This window comes from Pediculus humanus, genomic scaffold (genome assembly GCF_000006295.1).
Source record: "Pediculus humanus corporis 1103172108302 genomic scaffold, whole genome shotgun sequence".
NCBI lineage: Eukaryota > Metazoa > Arthropoda > Insecta > Psocodea > Pediculidae > Pediculus > Pediculus humanus.
In genome coordinates this window covers 51,674-68,355 of record NW_002987871.1, presented here as the reverse complement: position 1 = coordinate 68,355, position 16,682 = coordinate 51,674, and the positions used below count along the sequence as shown (strand labels likewise).

General features: G+C 27.5%; 2 protein-coding genes across 2 annotated transcripts; both read right to left on the bottom strand.

Moving 5' to 3' along the window:
• Nucleotides 1-3,247: 3,247 nt before the first annotated feature.
• Nucleotides 3,248-3,958, bottom strand: Phum_PHUM569080 (uncharacterized protein; the record flags this gene model as incomplete). Its single annotated transcript, XM_002432029.1, has 2 exons — nucleotides 3,248-3,301; nucleotides 3,686-3,958. The coding sequence occupies 2 exons, from the start codon at nucleotides 3,956-3,958 to the stop codon at nucleotides 3,248-3,250; spliced, it is 327 nt and encodes a 108-aa protein (XP_002432074.1).
• Nucleotides 3,959-7,810: 3,852 nt separating this feature from the next.
• On the bottom strand, nucleotides 7,811-8,741 carry Phum_PHUM569070 (uncharacterized protein; the record flags this gene model as incomplete). Its single annotated transcript, XM_002432028.1, has 2 exons — nucleotides 7,811-7,840; nucleotides 8,607-8,741. The coding sequence occupies 2 exons, from the start codon at nucleotides 8,739-8,741 to the stop codon at nucleotides 7,811-7,813; spliced, it is 165 nt and encodes a 54-aa protein (XP_002432073.1).
• Between the last annotated feature and the right edge of the window lie 7,941 nt (nucleotides 8,742-16,682).

Sequence of the window (16,682 nt, the reverse complement as noted above, 5' to 3'; positions counted from 1 at the left end):
CTTTTTTTTTTTTTTTTGAAATTTAAACTGATTGAAGGAAAAAATGTTTTTTTTTTTTTTTAATTTCATCGACGTGACTCCATTTTGATTTTTTTTTTTTACTTTTAAAAATCCTCTTTTACGATGAAAATATTATTATTATTAATTATATTTCTATTCGAAAAATTTAATTTTGTTTGTTTTTTGTTTGTTTTGTTTGTTTTCACGATTTTAATTTTGGTTTTCCCCCGCCCCTTCTTTTTTTTATATATATAAAACGGAAATTTAAAAAGGAAGTAACGATCACTTTTCAATTTGTACGTTTTCCACCCCATAATAAAACATAAACAATAAATTTTAAACCCCCCTTCTCTTCCCCTTGGTAAATAATAATAATAATAATCGTTTGTACGTATCTCGATCGATTAATTTATTAAAAAAAAAAAAATTTATCGGATTTTCTGGTTCGTGAAAAAAAAAAAAAAATGCCATCGAATTATTTACAATAACTCATATATGTATGACGTCTTTGTTAATTTTATTAGCGAAATAATTTTGTTAATTAATTAAAAAAACCCCCCTTTTTGCCTTTCCCCCCTCTCCTCCAAAAAAAAAAAAAAAATAAAGGAAAAGATCAAGCGGACAATTTAAATATATATACATTTTTCTTAATAAATGAATAAAAGTTTTGTTACAATTAGTCTAATTAGGCTTTCGATTCGAATCGAGTAGTTATTTATTAATTGAATATATATTTTTTTTAGGGGGGGGGGGGAACTCTAGAGCATACCCTAACGTACACACGCACACGTGCACACTTTTTGTTTTTAAGACACGCAAAAATACGTGTTGACAATCATTTATAAAGATTAGGACACTATGTGAAGACATTAAGGAGGCACTCAGACACACCAACACGTTACAACACAGTTAACAGTGCTTACACAAAAACAAACAAAAGTTTCTCAAAGAAACACACACAAACACATCATCATTCGTACGCATAAACACATCATCATTCGTACGCACCAACGCAACACAAAATACACAAAGAATTTTCTTCCTAAATCACACAGACACCAACTCACTAAGACACACACACAAACACATCAACATACACACACACTTATACACACAAACAACCTCTCAAACGCACTCAAACAATTCTAACTTACACACACACTCTAACACATCAACGTACTCACACACATAATACATACACATAAACCAACACATTCAAACACACTCAAACAAATCTTACTCATACACACACACTTACAAACACACTCAAACCCACACAAACAACTCTAATTTACAGACACACAAACACATAATCATTCATAGGCGCATACACAACAAGGCAACACACACAAAATTATCTTTCTAAATCACACAGAGACAAACACACTAAGGCGCACACATGCACACACACACACACATAGAAAATCATTTCAAAATGCATAGAGTAATACATTCATTTCGAAATATATATATATATATTGTATTAGTTAGCCTTAAGGAAAATATATATTAATTAGCCGGGATAAGTGTTTACAACAATTTAAACAATATAAATAAATCTTTAAACGTCTTTATTTACATAATAAATCAATTAATGTTTTCAATCGATTTAAATACTCAATTAACTATACATTTATTCCCTCCTCCTACCCCCCTCTCCCCTCTCTCCCCCTCTATTACATTTCACCTAAACACGCAAACACACACATACACACTCGCGAGCGCGCGCATGTTTAAAACATTGTTGCATTATTGTTTCGCATTATAAACAAAATCTTTAATTTAACCGTGTCAGCAATTAAGAAGACTAAACAAACAATAAAAAACAAAAACAAACGACATTTGGAAATTTTATGCCTGGAGCATAAAAAAAAAAAAAAAAAAAAAAAAAACATTTCTCATTTGCTTGTTTTGAAAAGATTACATCGAGAGAGAAAGAGCTAAAAATTTATAGTAATCCGTCGTGAAAAAAATTTAATAATTTTATTAATCATTTATCAGACAAACGAACAAACAAACAAACAAACTCAAACCGTTTATATAAAAAAAAATTAAATAGAAAAATTTATTAATGAAAATTTTCCTTTTTAAAACTCGACCGTAATGGCTGCGAATTTTTTTTTTTCTTTTTGCGATTGTTTTTGACAACAAACAAAAAATTTTTAATACGTTTGTTTGTGTTTGTTTTCGTCACCCTCAAAGCAACGTTAAAAATAAAAACATTAAATATTATTAACGCAATCGATTTCATTAAGCCAAAAAAAAAATAATTTCACAATAATTAATAAACAAATTTAGATTTGAAAGTTGTTGTTGTGGTTGTTGTTGTTGTTGTTGTTGTGGTCGTGTGAGGTATTCGCTAAAGAATTTTTTCGCGTTTTAAACAAACAAACAGAGTAAAAAAATAATTTTTTGGGGGGTTTTGTTTGTCGTTTGTGTGAAAAGTGTTTGAAAGTGTAAATTATTTAAATTCATTATCCACTTCGATTCGACTACAAACAAACAAACAATCGCGTGGATTTGGTTGTTATCAATAAAAAAAGGTATGATATTATTATTATTTGAGCCTAACTTTTTATTATTTTTAGAATATCGATTAATTCATTAATTAATTGTGTTGCCAAATGAAAAATGACGGTAATTTTATTCACACACGTGACCTTTTCCACCATACTTAAATTCTATTTTATCGCCATTTTTTTTTTTTTTTGGCATTATTTCATGGCGATAACAATATTTTTTCATTACCACCTTACATTAACACCTTTTTTTTTTAAATAAACGTATACGTACGTGTAACAATAATAATAATAACCTTAATATTTATTTAACGCAATTAAAAAACGCGAAATTTTTTAAAATCGGACGTTACTCATTGATTTACACGTTTGTTGTTGTTGTTGCTGTTGTTGTTGTTTTCAAAAAACTTCATTTTTCTAATTTATCAAGTTTATATGTATGTATTACAAGCTTTAAACTTTTATTTTGGGGGGAAAACGCTTACAAACGGTGAAAATCCAATCGCGAAAACCGTTAAAATTAAAAATGGCGTCGCGGTAAAAAATTTAAAATTATTTAATAATTTAAGCGTTCTATTTTTATTATTATGATCGGAAAATTTGTGCGATGAAAATTTAAATTAATTATGCATAAAACAATTAATGATAATAATAATAATAACGATGAATTTTCAAAAAAAAGGGGAAAAAAACCGTTATTTATGTGGATGTGATTTAGTTTTGAAAAATCACGATAGATGTCGGTCAAATACAGTGTTAAGACGTGACGTTGTAATGTTAAACTTTCGGGTTAATGTTTTTATTTTTTTTTTATTTTTTAAAATTTTAAAGATGGCGATAAAAACGCGTTGTTACGTGATAAAAAAATTAATATTTTGAAATTTTCTTCCTTTTCTTTTTCTTCCTACTTCTTCCCCTCCCCCCTTTTCCCCCCGCGATCGGATTTGAAAACTTATTCGATATTTGAAAAAATTAAAAATTGTTTTGTTTTGTTTTGTTTTTTACGATTAAATCGATCGAGAATTAAATTTTAAATTAGGAATTTATTTGTTAAAACGGATTTCTTTCGTCGTGTCACTTACACATGGATGGTGGATGGTGGAAAAACAAACATCAACGAAGAAAACGACAAAGAAAACAAAAGAAAAGTTGTTATCATTTCTTACCTTTCCGATTCCTCTCGTGTTGGATGCTTTCAATGCACCAATCGCATGTTGCCTGCATTCCTTTTCCAAATTATCATATTGGGATTGAATTTTTTGTATAGCCGTTATCAATTCTTGTTTTTGATGTTCTTTTGCTTTTATCGAACCCCCTTCTTCCAACGCGGTTTTTAATTCTCGTTGAAGAACGCAAAGCTTTCTCCTTTCCGCTTCCAGTAATAAATTTATCACCTGTAATTTTAATAAATATTTACTATATTCGGCAAAAAATAACATGGAATGGTGCATAATAATAATAATAATAATAATAATCATAACTTTAACACAATCGAATAAAAATATTCGTAATAATAATAATAATAATAATAAAAGATGCGCAATGAGATGATTTACACGTGACGGTGGTGATGATATAACCCTATTTCTTTTTTTTTTTTTTTTTTGAATAATTTTCATCCAGCAAAATTCCGTACACGTAATTTGCAGTGCATTCAATCATGTGAATTGCCTACTCTACTATTTTTTCCCTCCTTTTTTAAGTTTTTTTTTGTTTGTTTGTTTGTTTGTTGATGATCCCGACCTCTCCATTACATGATTGTTTTTTTTCTCTCTCTCTCTCTCTCTCTTTTTTTTTTTTTTTGTAAACATCAAAATAAGAAATCGCTTGTGTAATAATAATAATACTGGAGGACATAATTGTTAAAATTTATTTAAAAAAATTTTTTTTTTTTCTTTATGGGATATCTTTATTGAATTTTCCCGGGAAATTTTTTTTTTTTTTCCCTGTAAAAGGCGGTAACGGTAAAAAAAAAAAGGGGGACTTTTCTTTTCGGTTCAAAAGCGAGATCACACTTTGAATATCATTTACAAATTATTTTCCAAAAAAAAAAAAAAAAAAAAAAAATGGAAAATTTTGAGATTTTCTCCCTTCACAAAAAAAAAAATTTTTTTTAAAAACGTGATTATTTTTCTATGGCGTGGATTTAAATGATAACACACGCACAAAAAAAAAAATTAATTAATCAAAACAATACACAATAAAAATTCAAAAGGTCAATTTGTTTTTTTTTTAACCCCCGCCCCTTAAATTACTACAATCACGAAAAAAAAATTTCGAATTTGTTTTATTTTATTTGTTTTTTTTTTCTCTGGTATTTCAATAAACCTTCATGGAAATCATAAAATAAGTAATAATAATAATAATAATAAATAATAATAATAATGATAATAATAATGAGTACGACCTACAATTTCTGGATCAACCTTAAAACAAAAAACAAAAAAAAGGAAAATTTTATTTCACTGTCGCAAACGTACCGTTAAAACAAATGAATGAATAAAAAAAAGGAATTTAAATTGAATGCGATCACGGTTGGAAAAACATGGATGAAACTATTTTTCTTTTGTCGAATCTATTTAAAAAAAAAAAGAAATAGACGAGAAAATATCTTCTAGATTTAAATCTTTTCAAAAATAAAATTTTTCTTTCATCTGTCTTTCTCTCTCTCTCTCTCTCTCTTTCTTTCTCTTTCTCTCATTCATAATAATTTCGCATTTGAAACACAAAAATTTAAATAAATAAATATATATAAATTAAATTTTCCGTTCTATAAAATAAAAATAAAAGAAAATTATAGGAAAAACGAAAGGAAAACATTTTCTTATCGAATTCAGTCGAACGCAAAATTTTAAATCTATTTAATTCGTAGGAAAAACAAAAAAATAATCGATCTTTCCCACGTCAAAAAAAAAAAATCATAATAATAATTAAAATAAATTAAATTGACATTGAATTTGAAAAAAAGAAAGAAAAAAAACTGGAAATGTTTCCAGAAACATTTCCAGTTTTTTTTTTTTTTTTTCAACGTGTTTACTCACTCACTCTAGAAGTAACGTTACGATAATTGGTCAGTCACAGACAAACAAACAAACAAACAAAAAAAAGAATGAATAATAATAATAATAATAATAATAATAATAATAATAACATAACACGCGTTGTTGGTTTTACGCTGAGAACGAGATAAAAACGAAACGATAAAAATTCTTGTTTTCCCTTTCGACCCGAACGACTCCCGGTTACTCCACTGGAGTCCAGGACTCTGGAAGATCACATACGAGAATGAATGGTGTGCTGTTGGGAAATTTAAAAAACGGATACTCGAGCTTTTTGGGTTCGATTCGGGACGGGTTGAAAACATCAAGTCAATATTCGACAAACACAAGACGGAATGTCACGATTTAAATGTGATAATGATATTAATAATGATGATGATAATGATGATGATAATGATGATGATAATGATGATAATGATTTTTATGAACGATTACGGCCGGCACAAAAAAAATTTTTTTTTTTGAATGAAATTTTTTTTTATTTTAAATATTATTTTTTTTTTTTTTAGTATCATCGTTTGTTGTTGTTGTTGTTTTTGTACAACCACAACGTAACAAGCTGATCAACAAACGCCGAATTTGTTTGTTTTAAAATTTATTATTTCCCCGACGAGAACAAAAAAAGAAAAAATTTTTTTTAGTCTTCTCACGCGTTATTTTTTTTCTCATCCAATTAAATATTAAATTTATCATTTTAATTATAAAGCATTTTTGGTTGTTGTTGTTTGTTGTTTGTTATTTCGATGTTTGAAAATTCGTATTTAAAGAAAAAAAAAAAAAATTTAAATTAACACCACCGATTATTATGAAGATGATGATGAAAAAATCGCTCGCATTTTTTTTTCTTTCCAGATTTTTTTTCTCTCCAGGTTTTTTTTTCTCCAGGGTTTTTTCTCCAGTTTTAAAAACTTTTTTTTTGGAGTTTTTTTTTTTCCGGAAGGAAAAACCCAATATTGATTTGACATAACTTATTCAACCATATTTTATAACCTAACACTTTACTAAAGGATTATAATATTCTTATAAAAAAATGAAAGATTTTTATGATTTTCCTTTTCAATTTTTCTTTTTTTTTGGGAGGGAGGAAGGAAGGGGGAAAGGGGCTTTCCCGAGAGTTTTTGTAAAGGAGAAAAAAAGAAAAAGTATTTGGAAAGAAATTTGAGAAATGAAAAAAAAAAAAATTAAATTGTTAAGAATCGACATTTGTCATTTGATTGTAAAAATTTTCCGATTTAGAAAACGTTTCGTGATTAATTAAGAAAAGGTTGGAAAAGCAGCAGCCCACGAACAAACAAAAAAAAAAGGATAAAACCTTTTACCGGGTCTCTGAAAACCTCTTCAACTCTCTTTCTCTCCCACTCCCTTTTTCTATCCCTTTCTTTCTTTTTACATTTCTTTCCCCTTATCCCTTTTTTCTCTCTCATTTTTCTCGCATTTCTTTCTGCTCATCTCTCTCTTCCTCTTTTTCTCTCTCTCTCTTTCTTTTTCTCTGTTTCAAAGGAAAATTTTTAATGTAATAAGAAATTAGAAGGTAAATATTTAGAATGAAAGGCAAAAAAAAAAAAATTTTTTTAAAAAGGTTTAGAAAAACAGAAGGAGGAAAATATGTTGAAAAACTTTTCCATTGTTTTACGCGTATTCGATTACCTGCTTTACACTTGAGACATTATTATCATCATTATCATTATTATCATTATTATTATTATTATTTAACTAATTAAAATTTATTACTTTTTTTCCGTATTATTATTAACACGTATGCGTAGTTACGCGGCAAACCATTTATAAAAAATATTAATAAATAAAATTCTATTTTAATTTTCTTTGAAAGAGAGAGAGAAAGAGAAAGAGAAAGAGAGGTGCAAAAAAGAGGGTAAGAGAGAGAGGGGGAGAGAAAGGGAAACAAATTCCAAAAGATTACGTTTATTTTTAAATTCCAGGAGTCGTTTGTTTAAAACCGAAAAAAAAAATTTTCCTGCTTAAATAAAATCAATAAAAAAAATTCCATCGGGTATTATTATTATTATTCTCATCAGTGATTACGGGAGGAGGGGAATGAGGGGGTAAGAAAAAGAAAAAGAAAAAATTTTCCTACCACCGAATTTTCATAAATCGCGTTTTAATTTCGTAACGAAAAAAAAAAAAAATTTTTTTATGATAAGCGTTTAAATCGAGGCACGAGATTTCAAAACATGAATGAAAACACACACACACACACACTCACCCGGAGGCTTAATTGTTTGTTGATCTTTGACCCGTGAACTCGAAAATAAAAAAAAAAAATTTCCAAATTTAAAAAAAAAAAAAGAAAAAGAAAAATTTTTTTTGTTATGAGTCGTGATAGAAATCATGGAATCCGGTGATTATAATAATTTATGTTTACGTAAGTTTAATGTCGATTGATAACAAACAACAACAACAACAAACACAACAACAACCAAAATGCGGAAACACGTTTATCAAAATTCGTGATAACGGAAAACATTTTAACAATTCTTCTCTCGAAAAGATCGTAAAATCAAAAAAAAAAAAAAAATTTCCCCGTTAAATTCAAATTTTTCACGAGATTCTAGAAATTTTTTAATTGTATCGCGAGGTAACCCTCACCCCCACTCTACACCCTACCGCCTTTCGCCCCCCCAAAAAAAAAAAGAAACAACGATCGTGCGTTATCTCGTAAACTAAATTTAAACAATTAAATTTAATTTTTTTACCTTCGGGCACGTTTTTTTTTGGTTCCTAATGGATGACGTTTGACTTTCCGGAAAAGTCGTTTTCCAGATTATCAGAAGAAAAAAAGGATTAAAAAAAGTTAAACCTTTTTTTTTAGAAAAAAAAAAAAACAACGTAATTAACTCGATACACTCCAAAAAAATATAATCCGCGAGAGAAAAGGATTTAAACGGTTTTTTTTTAAAAAAATTTTCAAATCCGGAAATTAATCGATTAATCGATCCATTGATGGATCGATCGACCGAACGGATTCGATACGATTAATTTAATAAAAAAAAAAAAAAAAATGACAAACCTCTAATTGAACTCCAAACCATTCCCTGCTACGATCTGGATTATGTTGTTGTTGTTGCGGTTTTTCCAAACCGTTTGAATTTTTTTTATTTTCCTCATCGACGGACATGTTGTCGTCACTCAATAATTTAGTCATAACTTCCGGTTTTATACCTGAAAAAATTAATAATTATTATTGGTATATATATTATGATCGATTGATTTTTTAAAAAGGTGGAAAAAGTGTCGGGGTTTTGATTCTTCCCCTCCCCTCCCCGTCCCTCCCCTCCCCCCTCCTCGTCCCATTTCCGGTTTTCCTTTTCTTACTATTACTTTTCCTTTTCCTTTTTTGCAACAGTTGGTCATACCGTTCTTGAAATTTCAAATCCGTACGTATTCCGATTTTTTTTTCTTTTTCTTTCTTTTTATTTATTGAATTTTCCGCACGATTTACACGTTCTTTTTTTATTATCTAAAACCACGTCAATTTATTATTTCACCTTTTTTTTCTCTCTCTCTCTCTTTCTCTTATGCATTTCGATGTGTTTCGAACGTTTTTTTTTTTTTTATTTATAAATCATTTACAAGCGAGTACTTACTACGTTCGTTTGTTAATCGAACGCCTTTGAACAAACAAACAAACAAACAAACGATTCTAACGTACATCATTACTATCGGAAAATAAAATAATAATGATAATAGACTCGCGTTTACAAATTATTTTTACGCTCGCTCGTTTTTGCCATCATCATCGTCGTCATCGTCGTCATCGGAGTAAATTAAAATAACCGGAAATGAAAAGTCGAAAAGGTAAAAATTCGTTAATGACTACACATGTACATAATAATAATAATGATAATAAAAATAAGTTTAAACGAGTGGAAATTCGGTTAATATTTTTTTCGTCTACGTAATTGAGTGGAAAATTTTTTGACAGGGTCGTATCGGAAAAAAAATTTTTTTTTTTTTTTTTTCTAAACCCACGTCTATAAAGTGACTTTAGATGAGGGTGACATCAAAAGAAGATACCCCCATATTAAAATAATTTGAACATTTTTAATAAAAAATTTGACGTCATCGAACAAAGATGCCAATTCCAGTGGGGAGGGGGTAGGATTTCATCTCCAATCATTTTTTTACTGTATTTTTATAGTTTCATTCTTAACTTTATAGCTTTCGTATTCTCGTATAAAAATTATTAAATTATAGCGCCCGAAAACTATATGCATTTACTACATAATTTGCATGGTTGCTATTTTTTTTAAAAATACGTTTGTAGCGCTATAAATTGATTTTAAGCATTTTATAGTCGTAATTTTTATAGCGAATAAGAATACATAACACGAAAATTTTACGTTATTTTTTTTTTAATTAAAAAAAAGAAATTTTTTTTCGTTTGAAATCATTTTATAGCGCTGTAAAATATAGCTAGCTATATAGCTATAAGTTCTCATTCGTCTTCTCTTATTTATTCATTTCATTAACGTTCGTAAACACTTATAATTTTTTTTTTTAATAGTTTTTATAACAGACGAAAAACAAAAAAAACAGTGAGAAGGTTAAAACACAATTTTTAACGTTCAAGGACTTTTTTGTAAATTAATTTTTTATCTCTCTCTCTCTTCCTATCCCGTCTTCTCTCTCTCTCTCTCGCGAATTTGTTTTTTCACACACACATTTTAATTTTCCAAAAGGAAAAACCAGGTACGCGGAAAACCCACATCGAAAAAAAAATTTAAAAATTATTTTTAAGTGTTTTAATTTTTTTTTTTTTTGTTCGCATAACCTTAATCTAAAAAATTATTAATAATAATGATAATGATAATGATGATAATGATAATAATAAATATAAAAATAAATCCGAATACTTGAAATTTTAACGATGACGTCATTATTATATTAAAACCCGGGTCTAAGAAAATCGTAGGTGTTAAGACATCTTAAAAATTTTTTATAAATGAAAAAGTCATTTATTATCATTATTATTATTATTATACTTCATTTTTATGTAAGATGGTGTGTGCGTGTGTACGTGCGTGTGCGTTTTAAAAATAAATAAATAAATAAATAATAAAAATAATAAGTTTAAGCGTCGTAATTCTGTTTTTAATTTGCAATTTATTCTTATTAAGACTTTTTTTTTTCTTTTTACACGTTCTAGAATTTTCCATGAACGATTGTTGTTATAATTAAGTACTGTTAAGCTTTTCAATCCGACCGGAAATGATTTCCGATAAGAATCCATTTCCGGGAAATTTTATTTTTTTTTGTACGTAAAATAAAAATCGGATTTTCGACACGTTTCAAGAGGAGACTCGTGGGAGGACGTAAAAAGAACAAACAGAACAACCCGTTTAAAAGTGACAACAACAAAACCAAACAAACATCAACTACACGTCGTTCGAAATGTGGAATATTACGGAAAACATAAAAATTTGACGGCAGCAAAAAAAAAAATATTTATCATAGCAAAAAAAAAAGTAAAAAAATTTTTGTCAGGTGACACGAAAAAAAAAAAACAAAAAAATATAAAAATAAAAAAATGATGGGCAGACTCAATGGAAATGTTTTGAATGAGTAAGTGTTTATTCTCTCTCTCTCACTCTCACCCTCTTATTCATGCCCTCTCTCTCTCTCTGTGTATCCCCTCTCGTATTACTTTTTCACTTTTGATGATTTTCATATTTAATTTTTTCTCCCCTTTTTAAGTTTTTTTTTTTTTTAATTTTAAGTTCCAAATAATAATAGTGATAATAATAATAATAATAATAATAATAATAATAATAATAATAATAATAATAATAATAATAATAATAATAGTAATAATAATAATAGTAATAATAATGATAATCAGGAAAACTTACAAAAGTGAAAATAAAAAAAAAAAAGAAAAATAAGCAAAATAAAAAAAAAATAAAAAAACGTGAAGTGGATTTTTGTTTGCGTTTAACCTTAGCTGAAAATTGTTCAAGTGCCACTTCATGCGAACAAAATAAAAAAAAAGAAAAATTTTTTTTCGATCCCCCCTTTTAAAAAAAAAAGGAAAAATTTCCCACGAGAAAGAAAGAAAGAAAAAAAAAATTTTTTTTCGAAATCCAAAAAAAAATAAAACGATGATGATGATGATAATAATTAAAAAACAAATAATTTTGAAAACGTAATTAAGATGGGGAGAGAGAAAGATGAAAGGGGGATGATAATAAACGTGGAAGTAGAAAAAAAACATTTTAAAAAAAACGAGTGAAATTTTTGAAATAATCGGGGGAGGGCAGCAACAAACAAAAACAGTAAACGAAAAAAATAAAATTCGGATTCTTAAGTCTTAACCCCGCCTCCTCTCCTCCTCTTCCTCCTCCTTATTAAAAAATTACGACTGGCAGACGAAAAAAAGAGTACTATTAATTCATTTTCGTCTTGTTGCCTGTAAAAAAAATTTATTTAAACATTCCAAACAATAATAATAATAACAAATTTAAAAAAAAAAAAAAAAAAATTTTTTAAATTAATTTTTTTCTTCCTCCTCTTCCTCCTCCTCCCCCCAAACAAAAAAAACATTTAATGATAATGATAATAAAGTGACGATTCCAGAAATGACGACCTTTTATCCGCGCACTACCTTAAGTACGACCGTTCAAGTGAAAAAACAAAAACTGAAATATAGTAAGACATATTTACAGGATGTGGAAAGTGTGCGAAAACGGAAACGATTCCGGTCATCGTGGAAGTAGAATCGGGAAAGCCGTGTCACGATCAATTGTGTCGGTTTGTTCGTGAAAACGACCTCGCATTCTTTAAACATTCTTATCCCAAAGAAATTAAACTGAAACCTGAAATGACTGATGAATAACATCGACGGCCAAAACAAAAGATCCTCGTGCCGAGATTAAAATAATAATAATAATAATAACAACTGTCTCCGCACTTCCCCTCTTTAACGTAACTCAAAATAATTACCCGACCAAAAAAAAAAAATTATTCTTACGTAATTAATTAATTAATCGATTATAATTATTATTATCATTATCATCATTTTTAAATGTTAAAATTCACCGCGCTGATAATTTTATTATCATCATCATCATCGTTGTTATTATAAATTTTTCAAGGTCAAAAAGTCGTTTGAACATATATATTAAGTAATAATCATATATTTTATATATTGATGTATTACGTATATTTATATTATGATATATTTTATCATAATGATGATAAAAATTACGTAATAAAATGAATTTTTAAAGCAGAAGTATAAAAAAAATTTGTTGTTGTTGTTGTTGTTTTGGTTGTTGTTGTTGTTGTTTTGTTTGTTGTTGTTGTTGTCGTTGTCATTCGATAGAAAGAAGAAATAAAATAAAAAAATCCAGTTTGACCATTTTGGAAATAATAAAATAATTAATTTGTTGGCGGTTGGTAAAAAAAATTTTTTTTTTTTTGGGGGGGGGGATTTTCCGTTCCAAGATTTGCGTTCCCGATTTTTTTTTTTTTCGATTCGAGGAGAGAACGTGGGCCGTCCCACGCAAAACGATTTTTAATTTTTTTTTTTAAAAAAATGCAAAGCAAAAATCCATCCGGAATTGCTATTAAGGGATTTTTGATATGATTTTTCACTGCTCCCACGACGATTGGAATAACTTTCGTTTTTTTTTTTTTTTTTTTTTTTTTCACGAAACCCACGACGATGTTTCCTTTGCGAATTTCAATTTTCTTAAATTTTTGCCATTTTCTTTCTTTCCTTTTTCGGTAGGCGGCAATGACGGCGGCGCCATCTTTTTATCCGTCGGTACTTTCAAACGATATCCGGTTTATTTCTTCCACCATCATCACCGCCTTTCGCAACACCTTCCCCTTCACTCCCCACCATACATCAATCGGGAAACATCGATTCTTTTATTATTATTATTAATTCTTATTTAACCAATATCAATAAACCGGAAATGAAATTTCCAATTGGAGTTTTTATAATAACTTTTTCTTTAATTATAACATTCGAAAAACTTGATTTTCTTTACAAGCAATGATAAATTTTCCTTCCGTTGTCAATTTTATTACCATAATATTATTATTATTATTACTATTACAATCACTCTAATTATTATTACAAAAGTCGTGTAATTAATTACGATTCGAAAAAAAAAATTTTCAATCGTGATTTCCGTTTTAAAACCGTGAAAAGAAAAAAAATTTAATAACACATTTTACTTCCTCTTTTTATTTATCTACGAGAAAGAGAGAGAGAAAGGTAAAGAAGGAAGAAAGGAAGGAAGATAAAAAGTCGAAATAATAATAATAATAATAATTTTTTTTTCCTACATAAATGATAACCTTTCACAACCTGACATAACAACCTCTTAACTCTTTTTCAACCTTTTTCTCCAGCGGAATAAAAAAAAAAAACTTTTAAAACGATCATAAAACGATTCAACCGTTAATTTTTTTTTTCCAGAAATTTCTTTTCTTTTTTTTAATTTGCATTTAATTTAAGTAATTAAAAAAACTTTATAGGTTTAATTACCGGGGAGAAAAAGCAAGAAAAATGTAATAATGATGAAGAAAAAAAAAACCTTTTTTATAAAAAAAAAAAACTGGTCCTCATGATCCAGCATCCCTATCATCATCATCTCGATTTCTTTTTTTTTTTTTCATCGAGGTAATTAACAATTAAAATCATTATTATGTTACTTTTAAAAAAAAAAAGTTTAATTATCGTCAAACTTGATGACATTTTCTTATTTGAAATAATAATAATACGAGAGAATAAAAAAAAAAAAAAAGTGGCAGAAGAAAAAAGAAAAAAAAAATAACAATCGTAATTTTGTTTATTTACACAAAAGATTTTTTAAAGAGAAAAATTTTTTTTGATGGCGTCACGAATTAAATGCCTCCGTCTTTTAGGAAAGGGAGTGGATGGGGAAAGAAGGGATGAGGGAGGAGGGAGGAGGGAGATGGGGGCGATAAAAAAATTTTTTTTATTATCGTTTTCCGGTTTTGGTTCGATGCTCGTTCGTAATTTGTCAAATTTTAATTATGTCAATGGTTAATAAGGTTACCATGTTATTCGAATGATGATGATGATGATGATGATGATGATAATAAAAATTCTTTTTCGGGTTAATGGAATCAAAAGAATTAATAAAGTCGGTTAAATTCAACCGGAAACAAACGTGAATGATGAAAACTACTCGAGAAGAGAAATAACGACGAGTGTGTAATTATCCAAAGAAAATAAAAAATGGCGCGATGATTGTTGCAAATTTGAGCAAATTCGAAAATATTCAAATAAGAGTCCGATAAGAAAACGAAAGGAAATGCATTGAAAAAAAAAATGGCAACGTCGAATTTCCGGTTACTTTTCTTCTCCCCTTTCCCCCCTCCCCGTCCGCTCGTTCGTTCGCTCGTCCGTACGGAAAAAATGTAAACAAAAATAACGAAGTCAGCCGATTTAAAAAAAAAAATTAAAATAAAAAAAAAAATTTTCCCATAATTACCTTATGTAAATGTAATTCATTTAAAGTTAAAAAATTAATTTTTTTTTAAATGAAAACAAAAATAACAGTCACCTGATTAAAAAAACTATTTCACTTATAATTATCTTATGAAAATGTAATTCATTTTAAATTTATTATTTCTTTTTTAAAAGGGAAAATCGCAGAATTTAAAAAAAAAAAGATGTAGAATTTGACAAAACCGAAAACAAAACTATTTACGAAAATAAAAATAATAATAATAATAATAGTTAACTCGAACGATTATCGAAAAAAATCGAAAGGCAAAAAAAAAAAAAATAGATTTAAAAAGAGATTCTGGATTTTAACGAATCGGAGATGGAAATAAAGTTTGGAAAAGGGAAAAATTTTGATTTCGCGTGTGCCAACAATTTTCCACCCGAAAGTTAATTTTCAATTTTTCTTTTAAATTTCACGAACCCACACAATTATAATAATTATATTTTTAAAAAAAAAGCAGAAGAAAATACAAATTTAAACAAAAAAATTAATTAAAACTTTTTCCCGTTAGTATTAAAATTTTTTTTTTTTTAAATCCGAGAATGCTATGTTCGAAATGGTGCATTTGATTAAATGTAACAGGTTTACCAACTTTATAAATCACATTAATAATAATAATAATAATAATAATGATTTTAATAAAAATGCGAAACGATTTTTTTTTCTTTTTCCCAGTAAATTTTGTTGTTTTTTTTCCTATTTTTTTCCAGAAAAAAAAAAAAAAAATTTCACACGAGTCGAACATTTGTAATGTAATTTAATTTTTATTTACTTCCTTTAGTTCCACGATGGAAAAAACAGACAAAAAGTGTGAAAAGTGTGAGAGGAAAAGAGAGAGAGAGAGAGAAAACATTACAAAAAAAAAGGAAAAAGTTTAAAATTATTTCGGATAAAAATTGTCATCAAAGAAAGAGAAAGAAAGAGAGAGAAAGAATGCATGTGAATGTGACGTATGTTGTAAATAGAAAAAAAAACAAAAGGAAAAACTCTCCATCGGAGTTTTCTTCCTTCTGATAAAACTTTGAAGACAAAGAAAAACAAAAAAAATTTTCTTTCATCCTTTGAAAAATGTTTTAAACTTTCGTATTCTAAAAAAAAAAATTTTTTTTTTTTTCTTTTTCTTCTTCTGCTACCATTAATTGAAACTTTTTTTTTTTTTTTTTAACTGGAGTAAAAACCTTCTTCAGTTTCACTTTGTAATTTTTTTTAATTATAACAACCTTTTTTTACATTCATTACTACCACATTTAAAAAAAAAAAGAACTTTTTTTTTCCTTTTAAAATTTAATAAAATAAGAAAAGAAAAAATTACTTTAACTACTAATACTACCACTACTACTACTACTACTACTAATAATAATAATAATATTAATAATAATAAGAAGAATAATAATCATAATATTAAATTTAAATAATTGAAAGAAAAGATAATTTCATTTTGAAAGTTTTTTTTTTTTTTTTAGATATGAATTAAATTTTGTTTGTTTTCTTGTCTCGTTGTCCGATTTAGATTGTTTGTTTGAAACCAATAGGTTGTTGCATAATTTAAAAAAACAAAAAAAAAAAAAAAAAAAAAGTATCGCACGAAAAACTGT